Source organism: Amblyomma americanum, chromosome 1 (assembly GCF_052857255.1).
Source record: "Amblyomma americanum isolate KBUSLIRL-KWMA chromosome 1, ASM5285725v1, whole genome shotgun sequence".
NCBI lineage: Eukaryota > Metazoa > Arthropoda > Arachnida > Ixodida > Ixodidae > Amblyomma > Amblyomma americanum.
The window spans coordinates 463494046-463521285 of record NC_135497.1 but is presented as its reverse complement, the minus strand read 5'-3'; the positions used below and the strand labels follow the sequence as shown (position 1 = coordinate 463521285).

Here is a 27240-nt window from a genome sequence, read left to right as displayed (position 1 = left end):
CCAGTGACTACCGTCGCCGCAGAACGCAGTTTCTCTACATTTAAGGGGATAAAGCATACCTTGTGAGAAGAACAGGTGAAGAGCGCCTTAACGTATTAGCCTTCAAGCAAGAGAATATAGCACACACAGAGTAGACAGGACACAAGAAAAAACGAACACGAGCGCTAGCTTCCCTGATGTCAATTCATTGGGCTCCAGTAAGCGTTGATGAAATTATTTCGGAATTAATGGCAAAACCAAGGCGACTTAGGATTACAGCATGAAAAAATTATATTGCAATCCAAGCCAAAAGTAGAGTTCGCTGAAGAAAAAAAAAGAAACGTCGTCATATATAGTGCTTTTTGTGATTTATATTGTGCCACTCACATAAAGATGTGGTGGTGCTGTAGCTAATGCTTATTTGTAACATTCCGTACACCGCTAGGGTGGCCCTTCTGTGCGGCGAATATTTACTGTTATGTGTGCAATGCTGTGTATTGTTTTCGTCGTTTAAATTGCAAGCTGTGTATTTAGTTTTCACAGTGCGTATATGCCGCGTACTAGCTGCTTCTTTATAACTAGCATTGGTAGTAAAAAAGGTGCATACAATTCCACACTGAAATGAAGCTGGGTTTCTTGCGTCTTTCCTCTACCATTATAAGTTTAATGAAGCCAGATTAAGCAGTTTAGTTACGATTAAGTGTGAAATAGAATTGGTAGGTCTTTGTCTTGTCGTTGACATTTCATATTTATTTGAGCACTTTTTTCAACACGCTGTATGTACGACCATGTTGTATTAAACGATTTTCCGAGTATGAAAATTCGCCTTTGTGGGTCCTTATAGTGATGGGCGTACCTCACATGTCCACGAGACAAGCTTTATTTTACTCACGCTTGCTTTAGGAAACGACCTTCTCTCCATGAATATTAAAAAAGGGAACTTTTGTTCCACTGCCCCCCCCCACCTTCCCCCGAAATAAATCCTGGCTACTAGTCTGCTCTCCTCTGTCCTTAAAGATATCTGCTGTTATCTGATCCTCACCAGCTGTTTTCCCCTTTGCATTGTTTCTAAGGCTTTCTTTACATCGTCTTTCGTCACTGGCGGGATCTTTTCTGTGCTCTAATGCCTCTCTCATTAACGCTCTGATTACATTGGCTTCTGTATACCTTTGTGTAGAACTCTTCTGCTATTTTAAATATCTTATCCATATTGCTAATGACATTGCCCTTTTTCTCTCTTAACGCATACATATGGTTTTTACCTAGGCCTAATTTTCTCTTCACTGCTTTTAGGCTACCCCTCATGTTTAGAACATGCCTGATTTTCTCCATGTTAAACATCCTAATGTCGGCTACTTTGCGCTTATTTATTACTTTGATAGCTTTGTCAGTTCTATTCTATCCATGGCTTAGACGCTTTCATGCTTTGGCGTTTCTCCACCAGATTTTTCGTCTCTTGAGATACCTTGCCGGAATCCTGTCCAACCGTCCTACCGCCTACTTCTGCTGCGCACTCCGTGATGATAGCTGTCAGATTATCCTTTATTGTATGGACATTAACATCGTATTCTTGACTTATTGCCGAATATATTGTCACGTAGTGGTTACGGCAGTCGAAGCAGCGATGAAGACGGACCAAACGGTCTTCTAAAAGAAAACTGTTTATTGGGCTGACTTGCACCCAAAATGGACTTAATCACTCGGCGGCGGCGAAGCGACAAGCGTGCTCGGCGGTCGTCGAACAGAATGCCCGCCGCTGTCGGCCGTGCTCAATTTAAAGCTGATAGCGAACTTTCGAGATAAAGCGTGCAAAGTTACTATAACATTCCGGAACAACGTAGAATCAGCTCTGCCTGGCTGCGATCAATCGAGATAAATCTAGCCGCGTCTTGCGTCGCAAACAAAGCGATAAAGTGGTGTGGCGAGAGATTTTCAAAACGAACAAATACTGCAAATATGCGCGGTAATATGTTCAGCAACTATATCCTGAATTCCTTTACTTTTCCTCTTATCGCTAACTCGTTAATGGCCTTCCGCTTCACTAGCTTCTTCTGCTTCCTCTTCAAATCTAAGTTAAAGCATTAAGACCTCTTTTTTGGGCTAGTTGGTGCATATTTTAATTACAGAAAACCTAGTGCCAAAACCATGCAAACCACAAGGACGTCTCGTCGTCGTTCGTCCTTGTGGTTTGCATGGTTTTGGCACTAGGTTTTTTCTAATTCAAATCTAACTTAATTTCGGACCTTACCATTCTGTGGTCGCTACAACGTAAGCGACCTCCACATCCTAAGGACCTCCACATCCTGCACAATACCAGTGTGAGCGCATAGCATGGAGTCTATTTCATCTTTAGTCTCACATGGCTAATCACGCTCAAGGTATCCAAGTGCAAATACATGCATGTAACACGCAAGCGTATTAACATCAACTCCGCGCATTCAACGAAATCAACACCCCTTACACAAGTCGAATCATACTGGTATCTTGGAATCCATACACCAACAACCTCACCTGGTCTGAGCACATCACGAAGGTTGCTGCTGACGCATCCAAGTCACTCGATTTTATCAGACGGCATTTCAGTTTCTCCCCTTATTCCATTCGCAGCCTAGCCTACAAAACTTTCGTCCGGAGCAATCTATAATTTGCTTCCCCAATTTCTAACCAACATCAAGCCTACTTATCTGACAGTACAGGTGCCTTCCAAAACCGTGCATCCCGCTTTATTACCTGCAACTATGACATCCGCTCTAGCATTACCAGTATAAAAATATATGTCGTTATTGAGCCTCTCGCGCATAGGTGGAACATCGTCCATGTATTGTTGATCCTTATATTGTACCATTGTTTCCCTCAATTCCATACTCCATTCTGCTCCCTTTGCTTCCGAACATCACGCCGTCTTTTCAGCTCCATGAGTACTCTAAGACTCTATGGCTTCTCGAACGCATTTAACAAGTCATTTCTGCCCGTTGCCATTGTAGAATGAAAATCATTACCTGAGTGTGTTGTAAGTGAACGAGATGTTTTTAAATTCCGGCAAATGGTTCCTTCATAGTTAAAATCCTAATGTAGGTAATTGCTGCCTTTCCGTTTTATTTTTATGTTCTCATTGTACGTATGCTTCACTGCACCTGTCTGCTTGTAATATATACGTATATTTTTTCGTCTTTCACTTGTATTCTGTCTACCAAAGAATGTTTCACAGTTTTTGCCCTAAAATGTCATATGTTAGTCCGATCTATCCCCCCCCCCCCCCACCCGGCTTATGCCATACTCCTCGCAGGGGTTTTTAGGGGCTAATAAATCATCGGCTCTTGTGTCTGCTAGAACGGTCGACAGCCGTCGATAACCACTTTCATGTCGAATATCTTGGCTCTTACGTTCCGCGCCATCCTCGGTGTCGGGTCATGGCTTCGTCGGGTATGTGAATCGTGGCTAGAGTGTGTCCGCGGGGCTTTTCTGGCCGGCATCGTCATTCTGAAGTCCGGTCACATCGTGGTCGAGGTCGTCTTTGTGTGTGGCGTCGGCGTAGTGGGTGCGGCGTCTTCATGCGGCGTGGTCGTTGGAGTATCTTCATCCTCTCCTCGGAAGCAACCTGACCTCCGCAGGTTGCTTTGCTCAGTTACCCTTACGGGGGCTAGAAGACCTTCCTTAGGCAGCCCGCGCGTAGCTGCTGTCCGGTGATGCAAAACATGCGGTGGACGGCGACGGGGAGCGGGAGACGGCTTGACGACACGTATTCCCCTCTACGCAGGTAGCTGCCAATTTCCTGTGGTCGCTGGTAGGGGAGCGTTCGTGGGGCGTCGATGGCGAAGCCCCGCAGACAGGTGCGTCTATACGGGCGGTGGCAAAGTATGTAGCCGGGAGAGCCACAATGGAAGCACAGTGGGCGGTTGTCGGGAGTCCTCCACTCGTCGCATTTCTTATAGCTGTAGCGTCGCTCGTAAGGTGAGCGTGCGGAAGCTAGTCGGCGTCGTTCGTGTAGAGCTGGTTAACCCGTTCTTGTGGGCTTGGGGGGTCTCGTCGGGGCGCAGTATGGCACCTTCGAATAACCTCGAGAAGGCCGACTCCAATCCGCCACGCAGGCAAGCAACCTTGACATACTTAACTTTAAAGATAACGCACAAAAAAGTAATATTGTATTAAACACCTGCGCATAGACACGTGTGCACAATCGCAATGGTTCCCACAGGGCAGGTTTCGTTTGCAGCGTATTTATTTGGCACAATAAACCGACATAGTTTTGTGTATAGACTTTTGATAATGCACATGATGGAAGGATGCGGAAGATTAAAGCGTGCATTTTGTTTTCATCCAACAGAGAGCGGAAAAGCGGCCCCAAGTGGATGCGAAGCGTACGCTTTCGAGGTGCAAGACGATGGCAATGTCTCCATACGCAACGACACTATAGTACGCTGCTCCAGCTGGGAGTACGATTTGGGTGGCCACAAGAATACGCTTACAAATGAGGTAAGTCACTCATAAGTTGTGTACAAAAAATTAGAGAGAGAAAAACGTGACGGTCACGTTTTTTTCTCTCTCTCTCTTTAGCCAACTGGGCCTAGCCCATGCGACGTTGTGAGTTATAGGTATTTTTGTTAGTGTTGGTGTGAGATGGCAGTAGCCGCAACATACCTGCAGCGTTTTAAAAATTCGTGTGATTACAACCGCGTCTGCGTGCGAAACTGGAGTGTCCAAGGCGTGTTTTTGAGATTCTGGACACGCTCAAGGTATTGATAACCCTAGGCTTATTGTCCTCCCTAATGCCTGTCTGTCACGGTCGTATGTAGGGGCATGACATAGATGTGTGCGGGAGTTCTGTTCACTTTGCTGTTTCCTTCAGATGCGAAGCCGAGGAGTCTTTTCTCTGGCTTCTTTTTCGCTATAGGGCACTTGGGAAGCGAGTTATTCGCCGCTTGTTCCTCAAAGAGATGTGATATGTTCATAGGCACGTTTATTTCTTTGGTCAGCGTGCCATCCTTCGTCTACAGGTTTGTACGTCGTCGGCGTGTAGCTAGTGCGATAGCAGGAATATTTCGTTAAAAAAGACTGGACATGGCGCAGGTTGAACCGGGAGAAGCCTGCCCAACATGTGGCATCAACACCATCTCGCAGTACCACTGCAGGCGCGTACTTTACAGCGCAGTAGCCCCGACAAATGACGAGAAATTACTGCAGAGGGGCTGAGGAACAAATTTCAATCGTTGGCAACCACGCTGATATAGGCTGTTTCAATGAAGGTGAACCAAAATTTTAAAAATATGCTTTCTGAGGTACTGAAACGCCTCCTGCGGTATTGTATAATAGTGTTGACCAATGGTCGGCGGACTCATGAGTCGACTCAATCGAGCTTGCTCAGGATCGTTTGAGATCATGATTCGAGTCGTGAGTGAGTCCGGAGTCACATTCAGATCATGATCTGAGTGTGAGTGCGTCCGGACTCACGTTCATACCATGATCTGAGTCGTGGTGATATTGGGCTCACATTCCGGTCGTGATCTGAGCCCTCCTAGTCAGTCCGCTAGAGCGTGCGCCTGTGAAAGCAAATAAGTTTATAATGTGAGGTTTAACATTCCCATGATTCCAAGCAAATCCATGATGCTGATTGGACACGAGTTTTGTAACGTTCATAAACGCAAGTTTCTTGCGCACTCGTTATACTGAATACGCTTCGGGTCGAGATGGATGTAGACGCAATTACGTTGTTTCGTGGTATATAATTTTTGTGGCTGCTGCGCTCTAGAACATTACTAAAAGATGAGAAAAGCTCAGTTGTCGCCACACCTGGTCTTGTTGGATATTAGCGCTGGCTTGGGGTATCGCAGTTTTTACGCGACAGCGTATATAGACGTTTTGCAGTGTGGCAGCATGGGCGCCGCCATATTTCGTCACGTGACCATTTCGCCATCGCCGGCCTTCGGGCCTTCTCGTTCCGACGGCTGCCGGCGCGCTGTGTCCCGGCTGCAAGACGCTTCTCCGGCTCTCGCTGTGGATAACGAACTGTCGGAAGGCACATAAATTTAGCGTCAGTGCTCATAGAACGTGTTAGTACTAGAAAATGCTTCCCTTAATGAGCTCATTTACTCGTCTCTTTCGGGCTGACCGCATCCGCTCGAATGTTTCAACAAACCGCGGGGTCAGCTACCTGCACGTACATATTTATTCAGTCAATTCACCGTCTAAAACTATTTGTGGACCTCATAAATTTTTTTCCGAACAGCAGCCTAAAAGCGGGACAATGCCTGAAAGCTAGCTTTTTAGAGCCTGATGTTTTTGCCGAGTGAAGGAATATGGGTTCATAGCTATTAAGAACGTTCACTGATCACCACTGTGCACACGACTTACAACCGAACGTGCGCGGGCATGTGATCGCCGGCCGACTGACCAGGTATTAACTTTATCCTCCGTTAACATTCCGGCTTCCAAAGGGCCCCCTCAGAACCTCGGCGACGTTCGATTGTGCTCTCTTGCTAAATACAAAACTGAAAACTGCTCCGGAGTTCAGCACCCGCGGATGTAGACAGCCGGAGTAAGTGGAAATATACACGTTTTGATAAAATTCACCGCTGTGCCGTGTATTAGCGTACTTCTGTAGAGCTTTGCCTTGGGCGAGAGAATTGCATGTCGAAGCGTCTCCTCTGAGGACTTTTGCAAAAGCTTCATTGCCGCGCTTCCACCGTGCTAGCACCCAGTACGCACGACAGTTTAGTGAGCACTGCGCCGACACCCAGGAAGCACTTATTGAAAAGGTCTAAAATAGCACCAATTATGTAAAGAGAGAAACGCTTTAATGAAAAACAGAATTTAGCAGGCGTTTGAAAATCACTGGCATGGTACTCTGCATGAGGAAGGAAGGATAGTGGTGCGCCAAAGGTAAACTAAAGGAAATAAAAAGGAGAGAAAATAAAATGCGGCCATTAAATGCGTATTAAGGTGCATCTGCGAATAATAATGTAACGTATTCGATGTAGTGAATCAGTGCTTGTCGAAGATGAAGGTTACAGGCAGGTACGCTCGTTCTGGCATTCCCGCAGCTATGAAATAAACTGGCGCATGGCGTTTATGATATGTTTACGATTTTTTTATTCGTGGAACAACAAACGAACGTTCTGTTCTTCCTGAAAGCATCATGAAGTCGCAAGTATGATCCTAAAGACGGCGGAAATTGGTTCGCGAAGTTTCACATATGTAACAAGTGCGTCTATTTTTCTGACACTAGACCACAGGGGCATTAGCTCTAGATATCAATTCAACAATACGCATGACATCCGTGTTACAAATGGATTGCTTAAGAGTCGCTTGACGTTCGTATACGAGCTGCGCAGCAACGTTCCACACTGCGCGCCGATGCTGCTAACGACGGCTCCGAAGGCCAGAAGTGGCGGTCATCCTAGTGGCGCCGCCTGTCATGGATTGAGCAAACTTTTCTCTGTAAACGGTCTATAGCTCGTTCGGTCGAAAGGCCGTCGGCATAGTAGTAGTCGGCACCAGCCTGTCAGAAATAATCGGGGGCTGCGTAAAAAAAATATGTATCACGATAGTTTGTGGCTCTGATGATTGATGATTGATTGGTGTGTTATAGGCGATGACTAGTTAATGAAATCGTAATTATTTAGTGAATATTTAAATAAATAAAAAATAGGAAAAGGGTGTTCAAAGGTATCGAGATGCTCAGAATGAGAAAGCTTGATGATTGTAATCAGGAAAATTTAGACTGTGCAAACGATGAAATATATGAAACAATTCAAAAATGTGCTTAAAGGTGTTTGCAACGGGCAAGGAGTCGCGCCGAACGGGCAATGGTGTTCCGTGGACTTCTGGCAGCTCTGCAACACGCTGTAGCGTTACACTCTTAAAGGTGAAGCTTAAGCGTCCTCCAATTTTTCTAGTTCTTCCTTTAGTATTTTTAATTGGTTGCCGAACATATGCAGCGTCCTCAGATCTTTACGTCGAGCTGTAGTCCTCTCAGCCAGGCCTCGCTACTGGCTGCTGCAGTTAAGAGTTTATCGCATCACCGTGCCTTTAACAACTTTTTTGGCATTTTTGGCACGTAACTGATGCCAATGAGCGTAAAATCGACTCAGCTGTCCGATATGTGAGCTGATAGGAGTTTTGAGTCGAGGTAAGCTAAAGTGACTCATGAGTTGAAATTTGCGAGTAAGCGCAGATGAGTCCTGAGTCAGAATGATTGAGTCCAGGTCAGTCAGTTCAAATAAGTGAGCCCAGGTGAGTCGTGAGTCCAGGAGAGTCGTGAGGTGAAATGAATGAGTTGTAAGTTGAAATGAGTCAGTGAGCCTAGATGAATCGTGAGTCTGATTGAGACGTGAGTCGCTATGAGTGGCTGACCCCGTATGAGTGGTGAGTCTGAATGAGCCCAACTGAGTTGTGACCTAAATGAGTTTGAGTTCATGAGTTCCAGTTAGCGCGAGCCTCTGTGAGTGTGTTTGAGTGAGCCCGTACGTTGAACAAAATTTTTGTGAGGGAGGCTTAGTGAGCACTCGGGATTTCGCCGAGGTATGGTGCTGACAGATATCAGAAAACGCGTCAGTCTTGTTAACTAGCGAGCTTGTCAAATAAATTCTAATTGTTAAATAATAAATTTTACAGTTAGGCGCCGGGTTCCAGTCAGGGGTCTGTAGCTACCTCGAGCAAAAGCCGCATCACATTATAGCTCTTCGGAAAAGCAATTACGCTCGGCTCTGTGGCTCAAGCAATTTTGGCTGTCACGGACTTGTTTCAGAATCACGTATTTTGCGCGCGGGCTGGAATGCCCCCACCTTACGTCACTCCAGACCGGACGCACCACGCGAACTACACTCTCCAGCCTGCTGTGGAGAAGCGGCGAGCGCCGCAGCGCAAGGGTACAGAGAAAAAAAGGTGGCGTCTCCAGTGGGTAGTAAAGTAATAAAATCCGCTTATTAATCGAAGGTATGTCAGCGCTGTATCCTTATTCTTTTGACACTGCAGTGAGTGGACGAATGGTTTAAGAGGTGTAAAAGCGCCGTAACTTAGTTGGCGGACTCTGCTCAGCAAGAGAAGGCCCACTGAGTTGTGGAGCCAGAAACCAGTCCATCCAGCAAAAGAGATTCGATATATTAATGTGGAGGCACCCGCACGGCTATGAGCATCCAATTAACGTCCAACACTCTCCACGGATGGGGATATGACTGCCAAAATTGAAATACGGACGCCCAGGAGCCCCCTTTCAAAGCCAAATATTTACTAGCCTAGCGGCATCGATTTCGCTGTGTCTGCACGAATGATCTTGAACAGACACAACGCAGGACAATGATTAAAGTGCTTTTGTTGAGAGCTGCGGTGTCTCAGTTGGCAGTTTTTTTAGAAATACTGTCATTTTATCTATCTGCAACAGTGGTTGATTGGGAGGGAAAGTCTTTTGTGCTAGCGCCGGAAGTTTGCTAGGCTCCAGGGTGGCACCTGTGTTTGCCGACATGTTTTCAAGCAGGGTTGATAGGGAAATTGAAAAGGCATTGGGTGAGTCAGTCATTCGGGTGTTTTTCGTACGTCGGCGACTATACGGTGTTTACCCGAACAGGCAGATTGCCTAGAAGTCTGGTCGATGTTCTGAAAGGAATGTGAGAGTGGGCTGAAGTTCACAACTGAGGTACCCAGCGACAGAGAACTGCAGTTCAACGATTTCGCTTTGTGTGGTACGTGTGCTGGTAGTATCGCTCGAGGACTGCCAAACTGTTGCTAAGCTTCCGGTCCGGCCATTCTAAGCTCAAAAAGGAGAAATTGCCGTTACATGCTTGCTATCAACTCTCAGGAAATCTTGCCATGAAAGTACGGGGGAGGGCATTTTGGTGCAAGCAAGCAGGTTACCTGTGAACGAGTACCCTGATCAACTGATTTCCAAGGCAGCGGTGAAAATTCTTAGACAGCATATGAATGGGGCTCGGCCGAAAGAATGTAAAAAGAAGACAAGGCCGGCTGTGGTCCCGTATGCACACTGCATGTCACATGGGAGGAAGAAAGTTGAAGGTGGTTACGACATTGGTGTCTTTTCTGTGCCTAGAAAACTTAGCACAATGTGCAAACAGGTCAGGCACAGGCATGATAGCAAGAGGGGTGCTCGTCAGGTGCGTCATGTGTCGTCGTCTACACCCTGCGAGGTGGGGGTGGTACATCAGGTCCCCTTCTCATGCTTGCCATGTGCATTGGCGAGACTGGTAGGTGTGTCAACAAATGTCTAATGGAGCATGAGAACACAAGAAAAAATGATCCTCTTTCCCATACAGGCGCCAACATAAGCAAATGCCAATACAAGCATGAGAAGGATTACGCAGAAAGGAGGGCAAAAGGCGACCTCCTTGCTCAGTCGACGTTTTGGTGCAAGGAGTGCAAACGCGTTCATGATTACAGGAACACGCGCATCCTGTTCCGACACAGCGATAAAGTAACACGCGAGGTAATTGAGGCTTTCTATATTCACCACAAGGGCATGATGTGCAGCAGCATCCCTTCTATTGCGTTTTCCGAGAGGGAATTGAGTTATCTGACCTCACACGTGCCTTCCGGATAACTTCTCTGGTCTTGATAAGTCTTTAAATGTCTGTATATTGTGGGGACCTGCCCTGCAGCCCCCTGAGTTTGCTTTCCCGCGAGGCACTGTGCAGCGGCGGTCTCACCTCGAGGCTGAGCGCATTCCCTTGTGAATTACATTAACTGGCAAGAGAGGGCGCCAGCATCGCTGCGCGGAGACTGCCAAAGCCCGCGCGCGGTAGAGGGGCATCGGCTGGGATCGTCTGCCTGAGCGGACGCGTCGCTCGGGGCTCCGCTCTTCTCCGGCGGGGCGAGGAAGCGACGGGGAGACAGGCTCCCGTACTCGTCCCGTCCGGCCTTCGGAGTTTATATCCCTTGCCCTAGCGTGGGCGAACATTCGCTCGGAACCTTCCTGGTGAGTCGGACGTCCTCGATTCATTAGCGTACCTTGTTGCTAGCTGGCGTTATTGTTTCTGCAGCAATAAATGCCTGTTTGTGTCAGCCAATGTGCCGTTCCTTTGTTCCCTCAGAGCAAGGCCCGCCGTGGTCGGCGAGCGCTCGGTAGCGTACGCGATCACGGGGTGGGGTTCGGGCGGCTTTGAACCGTGTCAGCCGCGATTGAGTGGGGAGAACCTACTTATCTCCCCAAATCAACCCCACAATATTGCCACGTGCCGAACGCGCCGCGCGGCCTCCACGCTTAGTCAAAGACGACGACGAAGTGTTGCTTGGCTCCCGAGGCGCTCTGGCTCTGTGCTTTGGACCCTGGCTGTCTGATTAAAGCGCCTAGCCTTCTGTTCCCCCCGACGTCTACCTGCACGGCTCCTCAGGTCGTGACACTGGTGGAGGTGCTACCGATGATCCCTTCTCCTGCGAAAGACTCGACGCGCCCGCCTCTTGTGACCACCCCTGTCCATCGTGCCAGCCAGAGGTTCCGAGGCCTATCCCCCGAGGTCGTGACGGCGAACCCTCGTGCCGCTCGTGAAGGCGAACTCTCGACTTTCACTCCCCTCATGGCGACGCCACTGCCCGCCGCGACGATGACTGTAACTTCGACCAGCCCCACCTATCTGACCCTTCAGACCCCACGAACACCTAAGCCCTTTCACGGTGGCCAGTTCGAGGATGCCGAGGACTGGTTGGCACACTGTGAACGGGCTGCGACCTTCAACGGCTGGGACGACACGACCAAGCTGCGTAACGTGTATTTCAGCCTCGAAGACTTGGCCCGCAGGTGGTTCGAGAACCGTGAGGCTACCTTGTCTACGTGGCCGGACTTCCGACGTCAGCTCCTGACTACGTACGCCAACAGTGACCGCCGGGAGAGCGCGGAGCGCGCCCTGACGTCTCGAATTCAACTTCCAGACGAGAGTGTTGCAATGTACGTAGAGGATATGACGCGTCTTTGCCATCGCGCCGATCCAGCCATGAGTGAAGAAAAAAAGCAGCGGCACCTGATGCGCGGCGTAAAAGACCAGTTCTTTTCCGGTCTCGTACGGAACCCGCCCAACACCGTCGCGGAGTTTCTGGCCGACGCCGCCCACATGGAGAAATTGCTGCAGCAGAGGGCCAATCAGTACGCCCGGCAACTGCGTCCAGTGCCGTCGCTGTCCACGTTGGACCGGTTCGACCACGATCCGGGGATGAACCCGAGCTCCCTTCGCGAACTCATTCGTTCCGTGGTCCGCGAGGAGCTGCAGCACCTTCATGGAACATTTGCCCCTCGCATCGATTCCGTCACCAGCGTCATCCGCGAGGAAGTTCAGCAGGCGCTCAGGGCACAAACCGCTGCGGTCGTGCCGGCGCCGCAACCGGCCCCATCCGTTCCCGCGCCGTACCCGGCCCCTGTTCAGCCAGTCACGTACGCGGACGTCGTGCGCCGCCCAGCCCCATTTCCTGAGCCTTCCCCTTACTCCCCTCCAGTGGACGCGGTGCACGCTGCTCAACCGCTCCCTTACTGGGCTGATCGGCGCCAGCCACCGCGGAAGACTGATCTCTGGCGCACTCCGGATCAACGCCCGCTGTGCTACCACTGTGGTGAAGCCGGCCATCTCTACCGGCGGTGCCCGTATCGCGAAATGGGTCTGCGCGAATTTGCTCTTGACAGTCCCCGTCCACGACCCGGAGAGCACCCTCAGGACATCGCCGAGTATGTCAACCGCCAGCGTAGTTCCCTGCCTCCTCCCCGCCGCCCGTCTCCGCGCCGCGAGTCGCGCTCGCCTTCTCCACGCCGGTCTTCGCCTTCTGGGTCCCGTTATGCCTCAGAACAACGTGGTTCCTCGATCCCACATCGGGAAAACTAGCTCCGGCGACCTTTGGAGGCGAGGCCGCCGAATGCCGATCCGACGCAAAGCTTCCACCGCCGCACCGACCGACTCGCCCCGACGTAGAACACCGCATCGCCGCACAGTGTTCCCCGACTCTCCACCCGAATCGCCCCGACGTCGCAACCCCAGTCGTCGACCAGCTTCTGCCGCCGCACCGACTGCGTCGCTCCCCACAACCATCGACAGGCCGCGCTGAAGGCCGGATCTCCTTGGACATCCCTGTTCTCGTCGACACTAAGGAGGTCAGCGCGTTGGTTGATACGGGCGCAGATTACTCCATCCTTAGCGGACGGCTTGCGACGACCCTGAAAAAAGTGACGACACCGTGGGAAGGCCCCGACATACGTACGGCGGGGGGACATGTTGTCGCACCACTCGGTATGTGCGGCCCGTGTTACGGTTCGCGGCTGCACCTTCGTCGCCACTTTCCTTGTTCTGCGCGAATGTTCTCGCGATGTCATCCTTGGCATCGACTTTCTTCGTGAGCACGGTGCTATAATAGACCTCCCGAATCGCTTGGTGACGTTTTCCACCAAATTGGCCACAGCAGAGCCGGCGCACCAGGGTTCTCAGTCCGCCCTGCAAGTCGCCGAGGATAACGTTACGGTGCCTCCACGTGCCAGCATTCTCGCTAGAGTTACCTGTGATGAACCGCATCGGAGACTCCGGGTTGTCGAGCCTAATGTCTCTCTCGTACTCACGAGGCCTTAGCTGCCTGCATGACGGTTGGACAAAGGTCCTTATTACCAACTTTTGCAATGAGCATCGACATATATTCCGTGGCACAGCCATCGCTTACGTCGACCATGTCCAGGAAGTGGCCGAATGTTTTGCTTGCGAGGAGGACACCACTGGAGGTGACGCAGAAGCGCTAGACGACGTCAACATAAATCCGGGCCTTTCACCCGCTGAAAAGGGGCCACTCCAGGACCTCTTGCGGGAGTTTCGTGCGTGTTTCACGTCGTCGTCTAAAGTGCGGCAAACGGCGATAGTTAAACACCGCATCATCACGCCTGAAGGAGCTCGACCCATCCATCAGCAGCCCTATCGTGTGTCCCCTCGGGAGCGAGATGCTATACAAATACAGGTCAAAGAGATGCTCACGGATGGCGTCATCCAACCGTTAAGCAGCCCGTGGTCGTCTCCTGTCGTCCTGGTGAAGAAGAAAGACGGAACACTGCGATTCTGCGTCGACTATAGGAAACTTAACAGTGTGACAAAGAAAGACGTGTATCCGCTGCCCCGTATCGATGACTCCCTCGACCGTCTTCGCCAAGCCAAGTAATTCTCTTCGGAAGACCTCAGGAGCGGTTATTGGCAGATAGAAGTCGATGAGAGGGACCGTGAGAAAACCGCCTTCATCACACCGGACGGGCTCTACGAATTTCGCGTCCTCTCCTTCGGGCTCTGCTGCGCTCCTGCCACTTTCCAAAGAATGATGGACACCGTCCTCACAGGTCTGAAGTGGCAGACATGTCTTGTTTATCTTGACGATGTCATTATTTTTTCCGCAACGTTCACGGAACATCTGCACCGGCTCAGAACTGTCCTCGAAGCCGTTCGTTCCGCCAACCTCTCCCTCAAACCACAAAAATGTCACTTTGGATTCACCGAATTGAAGTTTCTCGGGCACGTCATTAGTGCTGATGGAATCCGAGCTGACCCAGAGAAGCTTGCTGCCGTTGCTGCCTTTCCGGTCCCCGTTCAAAAAAAAGCAGTCCGACGTTTCTTGGGCCTGTGCTCCTATTATCGTCGCTTCATTAGAAACTTCGCCCAGCTTGCCAGCCCTCTGACGCTCCTAACCCGGGATGATACATCATTTTCCTGGGGCAACGAACAGCAGACTGCCTTCAACGAATTACGACGCCGACTCCAATCGCCGCCAATCCTAGCACATTTCGACGAAGATGCCGACACGGCGGTACATACGGATGCGAGCAACGTCGGTCTTGGCGCCGTTCTCGTCCAGCGGCAAGACGGTGTCGACAAAGTAATTGCCTACGCCAGCCGGGCACTGTCGCGCGCTGAGTTGAACTACTCTACCACCGAAAAATAATGCTTAGCCGTAGTCTGGGCAGCAGCTAAGTTCCACCCATATCTGTATGGCAGACCGTTTTGTGTCGTCACCGACCACCATTCGCTGTGCTGGCTAAAAAATTTAAAAGACCCTTGCGGCCGCCTCGCCCATTGGGCATTACCCCTGCAGGAATTCGATTTCACCGTCACCTATAAGTCCGGCCGGTACCACACCGACGCTGATAGCCTGTCACGCGCTCCCGTCGAACCTCCTCCACAAGACACCATCGACGACGACAGCTTCCTTGGAGCCGTCAGCACGTCTGAGCTCGTCTCCAGACAGCGTGCCGACGCCGAGCTGCGTCTGCTCATAGAACATCTCGAAGGTGGGCACCCAGAGATACCACGGTATCTAGCTCGTGGGATATCATCGTTTTGTCTCCAGAGCAGGGGGTTTTATAAAAAGAACTCTACTTCCAGTCGGACAACTTACCTGCTCGTCATACCGTCTGATTTACGGGATGAAGTTCTCCTGGCCTGCCATGATGAACCAACTTCCGGCCACCTTGGTGTTACCCGCACCTTGTCCCGAATCCGGCAGAACTATTACTGGCCCCAGCTCACGTCAAGCGTCAAGCGTTATGTCCGGACATGCCGGCAATGTCAGCGGCGGAAGAAACCGACGCTCAAGCCTCCCGGGCTGCTTCAGTGCATCGAGCCGCCACAAAAACCATTCGACAAAGTCGGCATGGACCTTTTGGGGCCATTTTCTTTTTCGTCGTCCGGCCACAAGTGGATCGTAGTCGCCACTGACTACTTGACCCGTTACGCTGAAACGAAGGCCCTTGCGCGAGGTACTGCCGCTGAAGTTGCCCTCTTCTTTATGCACGAAATCGTGCTTAGACACGGCGCCCCATTGATCATCATTACTGACCGAGGCAAGGCGTTTCAAGCCCGGCTCTTACGTGACCTCTTAACGCTTAGCCACACAGCCCATCGACCCACAACAGTGTACCATCCCCAAACCAATGGTCTAACGGAACGGCTCAACAAAACATTAGCGGACATGATCTCGATGTACGTTGACGTTGAACATAAAACGTGGGATGAGATCTTGCCGTACGTCACCTTCGCATATAATACAGCGACGCAGGAAACCACCAGTTTACCCCGTTCCGTCTCGTCTATGGCAGGGAGGTCCGCATGATGTTGGATGCGATGCTCCCGTACGGCGATGAAGAGGTAACCCCTGAAGCAGGCAACTTCGTGGAAAACGCAGAGCAAGCCCGTCAGCTGGCCCGCTTGAACATCAAGGACCAGCAATCCGTCGATGCTCGACACTATAACCTTCGGCACAGGGACGTGCACTACGAGCCGGGTGACAAAGTATGGGTGTGGACACCCTTGCGCCGCAAGGGGTTGTGCGAAAACCTTATCAATCGGTATTTTGGCCCGTACAAAGTCCTGCGCCGCCTGAACAGCCTCAACTACGAAGTTTTCCCCGATGGAACTGTGGTCGCCGGCCGTCAGCGTCAACGGCCTGAAGTCGTCCATGTAGTGCGCCTAAAACCGTACTATTCGCGTGACTGAGCGCTTTGTGCACGCTGTGTGTCGCCCCTTTACCTCCTTACCGCACGTGTGAACTTGACTCTCCTCACCTCTCAACTAGCGCCGGATGAATAATTCACCTCACCCCTATTTTTCGTTTGTTTTTCCCCCTTCTTCTCTCCCTGTACATAACCCATTCCACACCGAGACGGTGTTTGCTTTCGCGGGGGGGAATAATGCCACGTGCCGAACGCGTCGCGCCGCCTCCACGCTTAGTCAAAGACGACGACGAAGTGTTGGTTGGCTCCCGAGGCGCTCTGGCTCTGTGCTTTGGACCCTGGCTGTCTGATTAAAGCGCCTAGCCTTCTGTTCCCCCCGACGTCTACCTGCACGGCTCCTGAGGTCGTGACAATATATATACGCCTTTCGTTATACAATAAAAACCAGTTGATAGTCAGCGCTTGTTCGTGTTAGACTTTCGTCTCGCGTCCCAATCCAACTAAACAACTTTTCAACTAACCCAAATTCCCCCCATGCTGAGCGCGCTCCATGCCTATCCTAACAAGGGAGGGCGCCGGCATAGCAGCGACACGAGCGCCACAGAGGGCGTGAGTACTGCGCGTGGCCATGTTTCCTTTCGTGCCGCACCGCCAAGCAAAGTGGAAAGGGCAGCAGCACACGCAAGGTTACGGGCTCTCTGGGGTTCCTGCTCTGCTGTTTTCGTTTTATTTACGCTGTGCGCGGGCGCGATTGGTTCCGCACTGGGCCGTTTTTTTCGAATACGCGCCGAATTTTCTGCCACGGGATACACGAAAGAACTGAATAGATAAGACATGAAGGTGTGTAACCCCACAGACAGAATAGAACTGGAAAAGCTATCAAAGTTAATAAGCGCAATGCAGCCAACATAAGGAAGCTTAATACACAGAGAATCGAGCATGCAATAAAGAACGGAGGTAGCATAAAAGCGGCGAAGAGGAAACTAGGAATAGGCAAAACCCAGATGTGTTCGTTAAGAGACAAAGAAGGCAATGTCATTAGCAGTAGTGGAAAGGTAGTTAAATTAGCCGAAGAGTTCTACACAAATCTATATAGCAGCCGAAGAAATTAGGACTTTAATAAAGGAGGCAGTAGCGGACAGCACTGGGACGTCCCGCCACTAACGAAAGAGTAAAGAAAAAAAGGTTTATGCTTTATGGGGGTTTAACGTCCCAAAGAAACTCAGGCTACGAGGGATGCTGTAGTAAGGGGCTCCGGAAGTTTCGACCACTTGGGGTTCATTAACGTGCACTGACATCGCACAGTACACGGGCCTCTAGAATTTCGCCTCCGTCGAAATTTGACCGCCGCTGCCGGGATCGAAACCCCCGTCTTTCGTGTCAGAAGCCGAGCACCATAACCACTCAGCCACCGCGGCGGCTCCAATAGTAAAGGAAGCTTTAGGAGCGAGGAAATGACCGAAAGCAGGGGGTGAGGATCAGGTAACAGCAGATCTGTTCAAGGACGGAGGGGAGATTGTGCTAGAAAAACTAGCCTCCCTGTATACGCAATGCCTTGACACCTCGAGCGTACCAGAAGATTGGAAGAACGCTAAAATCATCTTAATCTATAAGAAAGCAGACGTGAAGAAATTGAAAAATTAGAGCCAGATCAGATAATGTCCGTTGCCCATAAGGTATTTACTATGGTAATCCTAATAGAGTCAGCCTTAGACTTCAATCAGCAAAATGATCAGGCAGGCTTTCGTAAAGGGCGCACCACAATAGACAATATTCGCACAATCAATCATGTGATAGAGAAATGCGCTGACTAAAATCGACACCTATATATTGCCTTTAAAGAATACAAGAAATCATTCGACCTAGTTGAAAACTTAGCAGTCATGCAGGCATTGCGGATCAGGGCGCAGTAGTGTCTTATGTGAAAATGCTGGAAGATATATGCAGCGGGTGAACAGATACCATAGTCCTTCATAAAGTTGGCGATAAAATTACAATAAGAAAGGTTGTCAGGCAGGGAGACACGATCTCACCAATGCCATTAACCGCCTGTTTACAGGAGGTATTCCGAGGCCTGTATGGGAAGAGTTGAGGAAAAAAGTTAATGGAGAATACCTGAGTATTCAGCGATTCGATGGTGGCATGAACAGCAGTTTACCAATATTCCTCAAGAGAAAAGTTTAAAACAGCTGTCTCTTACCGGTATTCACCTATGGGGCAGAAACTTGGAGGCTTAAGAAAAGGGTTCAACTTAAGGACTGCGCAGCGAGCTATGAAAAAAATGATAGGTGTAAAGTTAAGAGAACGAAAGAGGGCACAGTGGGTGAGCGATCAAACACTGGTTAATAACATCATAATCAAAATCAAGCGAAAGAAATGGGTTTTGGCAGGGCATGTAGTGCGAAGGCAACATAACCGACTGTCCTTGAGGGTAACAGACTGGATTCCAAGATAAGACAAGCTCAGCAGGGTGCGGCAAAAACTTAGGTGGGAAGATGAGATTAAGAAGTTTGCAGGGATAGGGTGGCCGCAGCTGGCAGAGGACAGGGTTATTTGGAGAGATATAGGAGAGGCCTTTGTCCTGCTGTGGGCGTAGCCAGGCTGATGATGATGGTCCCTGTCTATCGAAGAATCTGATGTTGTCATGTCAGTCTAGTATGAGTTCTTGTGTGTTTTTTACGATTTATATGTGTCGGAAAAGTGTCTAGTATGAGCCCACATGGCCAGCATATGTGTCAGTAAATGTGTCTCGTATGAACACATGCTTCATAAGTGTTCACATTTTTTACAATGTGTCTCGCATGAACTCATATGGGCTGCATACGAGTTCATACGTGTCCGAAGAACTGCACCTGTGAATTCGTTCGTGCCGAATACAAGTTCCCACGCGCCACAGATGTGTCTCGTATGCATTAATATGTAGCTTACCTCAACTTACACGCGACACACGAGCACATACGTGAGTTAAGTTGCGTGTTGTATGAACTTTCATCTACGAAACTAACAGCGGCGCACGAGTGCCTCGTATAAAGTCGCGCTTCGTGAAACACACGGGAAAAAAGTGATGAACAAGTCACTTCTTTTTGGTTACAGGCACGAAAACAGACAACACAAGGTAGAAAGACGGGACGGAACGCCACTCACAACTTATTTATTTGAAGGCAACACAGACAAATATATACCCTCGTACACGCAAGGAATGCTATCATCTTCAAAATTGATATGATAGCGAACGAGTGAAAAAATTGTTGTCTGCCTTATACAAATATATGGACGTGTCGCTGATGCACATATTTCCTTTCTTTGCAATAAAAAAAAGCATCGATTAATTCTCTGGCTTTTGTGTCTGCTTTTTGATAGAATTCGCGCACCAGAAAAACATGGCCCACAAGAGCGTGACGGGCAGGACCTTATATGCTTAGGCATATTTGGGCCGCCTTTATTTTGCTCTACAATTCTTAAACAAGGCCCAAATATGCCCAAGCATATAAGGTCCTGCCCGTCATGCTTTTGTGAGCCATGTTTTTCTGGTGCGCGAATTCTATCAAAAAGAAAAGACAAAAGCCAGAGAATTAATCGAGGCTTTTTTTATTGCAAAGAAAGGAAGCATGCGCATCAGAGACACGTCCATATCTTTGTAAAAGGCAGATAACATTTTTTTCACTCGTTCGCTATCATATCAACTTTGAAGATGATAGCATTCCTTGCGTGTACGATGGTATATATTTGTCCGTGTTGCCTTCAAATAAATAAGTTGTGAGTGGCGCTCCGTAACGTCTTTCTACCTTGTGTTGTGTCTGTTTTCGCGCCTGTAACCAAAAAGATGTACAGTTACAAACTTGCCCAGCAAGACGTTCTTTTAAACAAGTCACTTACAAGGGACGAACGAATGCGAGAGAAAAAAAAAGCACAAGATCTGTTTAGTAGAATTTCCTGCGTATTTCTTTGTTTATAGCCTGTTTCTTGGTCTCAATACCGGCTAGCTAAGCTCTCTGTCGTTCGGCTTTTCCTGTTTGTAAATTTGGCCATCTCGGTTTTGTTGACTGCTTGTAAATCTATATTATATAACGAATGACGCCAGGTATTTTCTTGGCAAAGCTCCGCATGTAGCAAAAAATACGTGCGAAATAAGAATACGACCAATGATGGAGCCAGCGACCTGAAATTTATGGTGTACCAAGATGTGTAAATGCTTATTACAGTGCACATCCAGATTCACCACGTCATGAGAGCCTTCAAGAAGGCTAGGTACACTGCAGGGACAATCTAGTTACGGCTGTAATTCGTACACTTCAGAGGAAGAAGCAACCATGCGGAAAATTAGCGGGAGTCTTGTCATACAGAAATAATGATACCAGCTTCTGTGGCAGTCGTGCTGTAGTACTTACTATACGTCATATATTGCCGTGGAGACTGGCCGCATTATTTCTCTATGACAAGCTTCCGAATTGATGGTTAATGGCACTGCCCTGATGCAAGGCCTGTCCGCATGCATTTTCGAAAAAGCACGCACTGGTTTGCTGAGGCACACAAATAAAAAGGCCGCCACCGTCTGTAAGGCGTTGAAGTAAGGAGCGTTGGTTGTTTGGTTTACTAGATGACGAAAGCAAAGAACACGCCGCTCGTCTCGAGAAACGGAATGTAACACCCTTTGAAACGGTGTGGAATGCCACCATGCTCGGCTACGCTAGCGGAGCGATAGACGCCTAGCGCCATCTATCAGAGAAATTACGATGCACGTCTACCCGTCGTCGAGTTACATCCCCTCAAGATACGTCCCAAACGGAATTTGCGTCGTATGGGCGTCAAGACAGGCCTAGGATTCGGCTTGCGGTGCGACAAACCATAGGGTTTTGTTTGCCTACCAAATTTGGTACACGACTGTCCCGAGATGGGTGCCCTTGTCGTCGGAGTATATATACAGCGGAACGAATGTCTGCGTATAAAGCGATCCTGTAACAGCACAGTTTCCTACCCGTTATCGGATATTTTTTTGGTGGGAGGGGAAAGAGATGGGAGGGCACAACCAATTTTAATGCCGCCACCTTTAATTCGAGAAGCCGAAACTATGCCGCTATTTCGTTCCCTGACGTCATACTCTCTGAGTTCCACCTCTATCCACCATATTGGATTGTGACGTCATTATTGGCACGTGGCAGGTGGTTGTTTCTCATGGAGGAAGAAAAACAAGGAGGGAGCATGACGTCACGCGCTCAGCCTCTGCAAGCCATCCTCCTCAGACTCCGCTGCCGAGGGCCCTTTTGCGCACTGACTCTTGGGAAATAGGTCCTCCACAGTTGCCAGACTGCCAACCAGCGCTTGGATCATGGTGCTTTTTAGTCTCACGCAACACAGCGAAAGGGCGAAACCGAAACCCAGCTCAGAGCTACCGCTGCCGTGTCACGTGAGGGCCTATTTCCCATGATGCTTTCCATTATATTTTTATGACTAGGCTTCAAGATTATGGCGTCACACTTCCCTCTAGTTTTTTCCTCCATGTTGTTTCTACAATGCTATTGTAGATGACGCTACAAGTCTCAATGCGAGATGTGCTGTTTTCTAGTTGCTGCCACAGATGGCGCTGTGATGTCAGGTTGATGTCAGGTTGTGACGTCAGGTTGAAGGTTAAATGCAAGGAGTGTGAGACGTTGGTGAATCTGAAAGAAACGCGGTTCGAATCTGTAGAGGAAGCCGAAGGCGCGGATTTTATGTGCAAATGCTGCGTATTAGGTGCACGCCTGAACGGTGCTGACGAAGCAAACACCAGCATAGCGCTACGTATGGAGGCCTTAGAAAAAGAGCTGCAGGTAGAGAGGGCAGAGAAGCGCAAACTCCAAGAGCAGCTTAGTGAGTTGTTGAATGCAAAAATGGCTCACACCGCCAAGCGAAGTGACATTGGCGGATATTCCAGCGCCAGCCACGTGGAAGGGGCCTGCGCTGGCATGGACAGCGATAAGGAGTTAGGTCAGGCGGGTTCAGACAGGAACAGCTATGCACACGTGGCAGCTATGAAGTCTGTCGGAGATGGAGAGAAGGGGAACAAGATAACTTCCAGGAATGAGGTCGCAGCCACAAATAAGAGGCGGCATAATAAACCAGAAGTTAGGATGGAGGAAGCGAGTACCCAAGTACTTATTGGTGCTCACTCAAATATGAGTAGGTGCAAAAGAACTACAATGGAGCGTGCAAAGGTTGATAAGCGGGTAGCAGTCGGGGCATTCCCAGGCAGGAAAATGTACGCAGTACTGAGAGAAACAAACTTTCGAAGAATGTTGAAGAGCGCAATTTGGTAGTGATAGCGGCTGGACTAAATTATGTCTTGAATGGTGAAGCCGCAAAAGTAGTGGAAAGATTAGCGGAATGAGTTGACGATTTAAGGACGATAGCACAGCAAGTCGAGATCGTGGTGTGCACAGTGCCGGAAGTGCAAGGACGGAACGGAGAAATTGCCAAGGACGTTGTGGCTGTTAATCAGGAGATAAGGAAGTTAAGCCAAGAGAAAGGCTTTGAAGTGGCAGACATAAACAGGGAAGTGCATAGAGCAGGCTTTGGCGGAGGCTTTACACGAGGTGGCATCCACTTTAATAGATGGCTAGGAGCCGAGATCGGGTGGCGCCGGACAGGCCGGGCAGTAGCTTTTTTAGGGGGTCCACTGCGGCTCAAGGCATAGGGGTAGGTAGAAGCAAAGTAGAAGGTGTAGCAATGAAGGCTAACGCCAATAAAATGGCCACTATGAGGTCCAGGAAGAAAACTACAAAAAAGAAATTTAACATTAGGATCAGGTACATAAACATGCAAGGCTGTAGAAAGAGAGCGCAGTGGTTAGAGATAGAACATCAGTTGAAGGACGAATTATGTGTATACGCGCTATGCGATACACATCTCAGGGATCTAGAAGACCCACCATATATTGATGGCTACGTCTGGGAAAGGAGCAGCATAACAACGAGAAGGAAGGGAGGAGGAGTAGGTATGCTGATACATCAAGGAACAAATTGGCAAAGAATAAAGTGAACTTGCAAAGAACATGTCTGGGTATCGGGTACAATTGCCGGTAAAAGGAAATGGCTAGGAGTAGTTTATTTAGGGAGAGGGGACAAATGCAGGCAACAGAACGCGGATCTTGTTAAGTGTCTCAATGACGATATAAAGCAGTTTGGAGAAGGCGCTAATATTATTCTGTTGGGGGACATGAATGGCCACATCGAGGATCTGGATGGATACACAGATTATAACGGGAAGTTGATGCTAGACTTCTGTGAGCGACACAACCTAGTTATTGTAAATAGAGGAACTACGTGCGAGGGACAAATCACGTGGGAATCCCGTAACAGGCAAAAGACCATTGACTACTGCATAATCTCGAAGGGGATGTATAGCAAGCTCGCCATGATGGAAATAGACGAAGAGGGGAAGTACAGCCTCGGTAGTGATCATAAGCGTATTAGTCTACAGTTTGGAGCCCTGCTCAAAAGAGAAATGAAGGGGAGTCAAACAGAGTGCGGAAAATTAAATGACGAACAAAAAGCGCAAATAGCGGCGTGCATAGAGGAAGCAATAGAGACACTTCCCATGGAAAAATGGGATTATAATAAGTTAGAACTCCTCGTTAGTACAAAAATAAAACAAGTAAAAGGAGTAAACCGCTGGAGAGGAAAGAGGAAGCCACGAAGTTGGTGGAATAAGGCCATTAGGGAGGCCATCGAACAACGACGGTTGGCATCACGGGAACACAGAGAAGCAAAGAGGGCGCACTTATCTGAAGAGGAAATAGGCCGAAAATGGGAATCTTATCGACAAAAGAAACAGCAAGTGCAGGTCCTCGTCCAGGCTAAAATAAAGCAATCCTCTGATCGCTGGCTGTTTGAAGTTCGCGATGCAACTAAAGGGGGGCCATGAAAATTCTGGAACCATGTAAGCTGGCTGGGCAAAACGAATCAAAGAATGCAGGAACAGATTCACGATGCCGAAGGAAAATGTTTAGAGGGAGATGACGCTGTGAACTACATTTCATCAGTTATAGCTGAATCATTTAAGAAAGACGATAGAGTAATCACCCCAAATGAGGGAGCAACACAGGAACGCACAATAGAAAACAGCGTGGAACTGACGAATCTTAACAGAAAAAAGGCGGAAGCAAATATCCCAAGATGCACGTCAGCAGGGATCGACGAAATTCCAATCAAGCTAATTAATGAACTTGGCCCAAGAGGCAAGGAAACGCTGATAAAAGTATTGGAGGCAGTCATAACGAATCAGCAAATTCCGCACAGCTGGAAACAGAGTAAAATGGATTTGATTCATGAAGGAAAAGGCAATAAGACGAACATAAAATCCTTCCGACCGATTACGATAACATCAGTTACATACAGGCTGGCGATGCAGGCGGTGAAAATAAAAATTCAGTCATGGGTAAAAAGTAATAGAAAACTCGGAGAACTTCAGAACGGGTTCAGAAGTGGTAGACACTTAGATGATTGCCTGTTCGTGCTTACCCAGTGCATAGAAATAGCAAGGCTGAAAACAGACCTCTGTATTTAGCCTTCTTGGACATAAGCGGTGCATACGACAACGTGAACAGGAAACTCCTGTGGAACATATTAAAAGGTGAAGGTGTCAGTCATGAGGTAAGTAATTTTCTAGAGGAAATATATCGAGGAAATGAAGTTGAAATAACATGGGAAGGAATTAAGAGTACAACAACTGTCCACATGCACAAAAGATTAAGGCAAGGTTGTTCTCTATCACCACTGCTGTTCATGCTTTATATGATAAGTACGGAAAGGAGGCTACAAGGAAGCAATCTAGGCTATCATCTGTCATACACATTACGTGGAAAGGTTGTTGAGCAACGACTACCGGGTTTAATGTATGCGGACGATATTGTACTGTTAGCAGATAGACAGGAAGATTTGCAAGCTTTGGTGAATTGCTGTGGAGACGAAGGAGACAGTCTAGGTTGCAGTTTTAGCGCAACTAAGTCAGCTGTGGTGGTTTTCAACTGGACAACTGATAAGGAGCTTACAATACAAGGCCATGAAATACCCCGAGTGGCCGAATACAAATATCTCGGGGTATGGGTAAACAAGGGGTATGTGTACAAGGTAAAGCACGAACAGTCTCTCATAGCAAAAGGGCGAAGAGATGCCGGTATAATGAAACATAGGGCATTGTGGGCGTACAACAGGTATGAAGTCCTCAGAGGTATTTGGAAAGAAATAATGGTGCCGGGGCTTACTTTCGGGAATGCGGTTCTATGCTTAGGGGCTGAAGTTCAGTCGCGATTAGTTGTAAATCAGAGAACTGTCGGAAGATTAGCACTAGGTGCCCACGGGAAAACCACAGACGAGGCAGTACAGGGGGATATGGGCTGGGCACTATTCGAAGCACGAGAAGCTCAGAGTAAAGTACTATACGAAGAACGCCTGAAGAAATTGGATGATAACCGGTGGGCAGCTAAGGTATTTAGATACCTGTAAAGAAAGAGCGTTGACACAGTGGCGGAAACGAGCTAGAAAGCTGGCCAGTAAATTTGACAGAGACGAGGAAGGAGAAAGAGCATTAAACGACAGGTTAAAAACATCGAATGTAAAAATTGGATAGATTCAATGAAAAAGAAGCATAGTTTAGAATATATCGATGCTGGAAAAGGCAGATCAGGAAGGAAACGTTTTATGATAACTCAAGAGGTAGTGCCCTCCTCTTTGAAGTTAGGTCAGGGTGTCTGTGGACACGACGAAGCATGGTGCATGAATGACGCTTTATTGAAGAAGGCGAGCGGTTATATAGGCAAGCGGTTAGATAACAGAAATGGGGGCTGCTTCTGTCCGGCTAGGCGCGTGTGCATGACTTGCACTACGTCACATCTCCCCTCTCTCTCTTTTTTTTTTTAATCGTCGAATCAAGTAGAGTTTCAGAACTCAGGCGCCGGGTATCTTCGTGGTGGTTGGCGCTTCCGTTCACTCCTGCGGAGTTGTGTAGATTCGGATGTCCCTGTAGTGTCTGGGACTCCCACAGCTGGCAGCGGCGCGGGAGTCTTGTGGTCTGGAGACGAGGGAGGAGGAGCCGGATTGAGGTGTTCTCTTGTGCGCTGAAACTGTTGACCCTCTTCCGTTTTGACGATGTAGGCACGAGGAGTCTTAGCCCGCTGTACGACCGTGACAGGGGACCATGATCTTGAGGGCACATTGTACATAGTTGCGGTCGAGCCAGTGCGAAGCTCTGGAAGAGGCCGTGTACCTCTGTTGTAGAAGCAGCGTTGCTTGCTCCTGATGTCTTCTAGCCTTCGTCGCACGGTCTTGGGTGGCACTGTTTGTGGCTGTAGGTGGCTAGTTGGTACAGGAAGCAGCGTTCTTGTCTGTCGGCCCATGAGCCTCTGCACAGGGGACTTCAGAGAAGAGTCCCGAGGTGAATTTCGACACTCAAGCAATGCGGCACAAAACTCAGTGCTACCGAAACGGAACCGCCTTAACAGCTTCTTAGCTTCCTGTACTGCTCTTTCTGCCATTCCATTCGAGCGGGGATAGTACGGACTAGACCGGACGTGTTGCAGGCCAATCTTATCGGCGTAATCCTTGAACTGTTTGCTACTGAAGGGTGGTCCGTTGTCTGTGCAAAGTCGCCTTGGGAAGCCATGTGTTGCGAAGATGTCATTGCATGCTGCAATAACCTTGTTGGCTGACGGCGCTTGCACAAGCCTGATTTCAAAAAAGAAAGAGTAGAAGTCAACAACGACTAAGTACTCGGCACCGTTGTGATGACAAATATCAGCTCCTACTGACTCCCAGGGCAGAGTTGGTATCTCGTGACTTAACAGCGGTAGTCGCGCATTTCTTGATTTGTACTTTTGGCATGTTTGACAGCGT

The 27240-nt window shown here is 48.9% G+C and overlaps 1 protein-coding gene across 5 annotated transcripts in view; it reads left to right on the top strand.

The window, feature by feature from the left end:
* LOC144116039 (organic cation transporter protein-like) overlaps positions 1-27240 on the top strand; it is a 402188-nt gene that overhangs the window by 81708 nt on the left and 293240 nt on the right. For all 5 annotated transcript variants that reach the window (XR_013311687.1, XR_013311688.1, XM_077650703.1 and 2 more), the window contains exon 3: positions 4304-4452. Coding sequence is in view for 3 of the 5 variants with exons in the window: in XM_077650703.1 (XP_077506829.1) it covers positions 4304-4452 (149 nt within the window). In the remaining 2 variants the exon portion in view is untranslated. The remainder of the gene's footprint in view (positions 1-4303; positions 4453-27240) is intronic.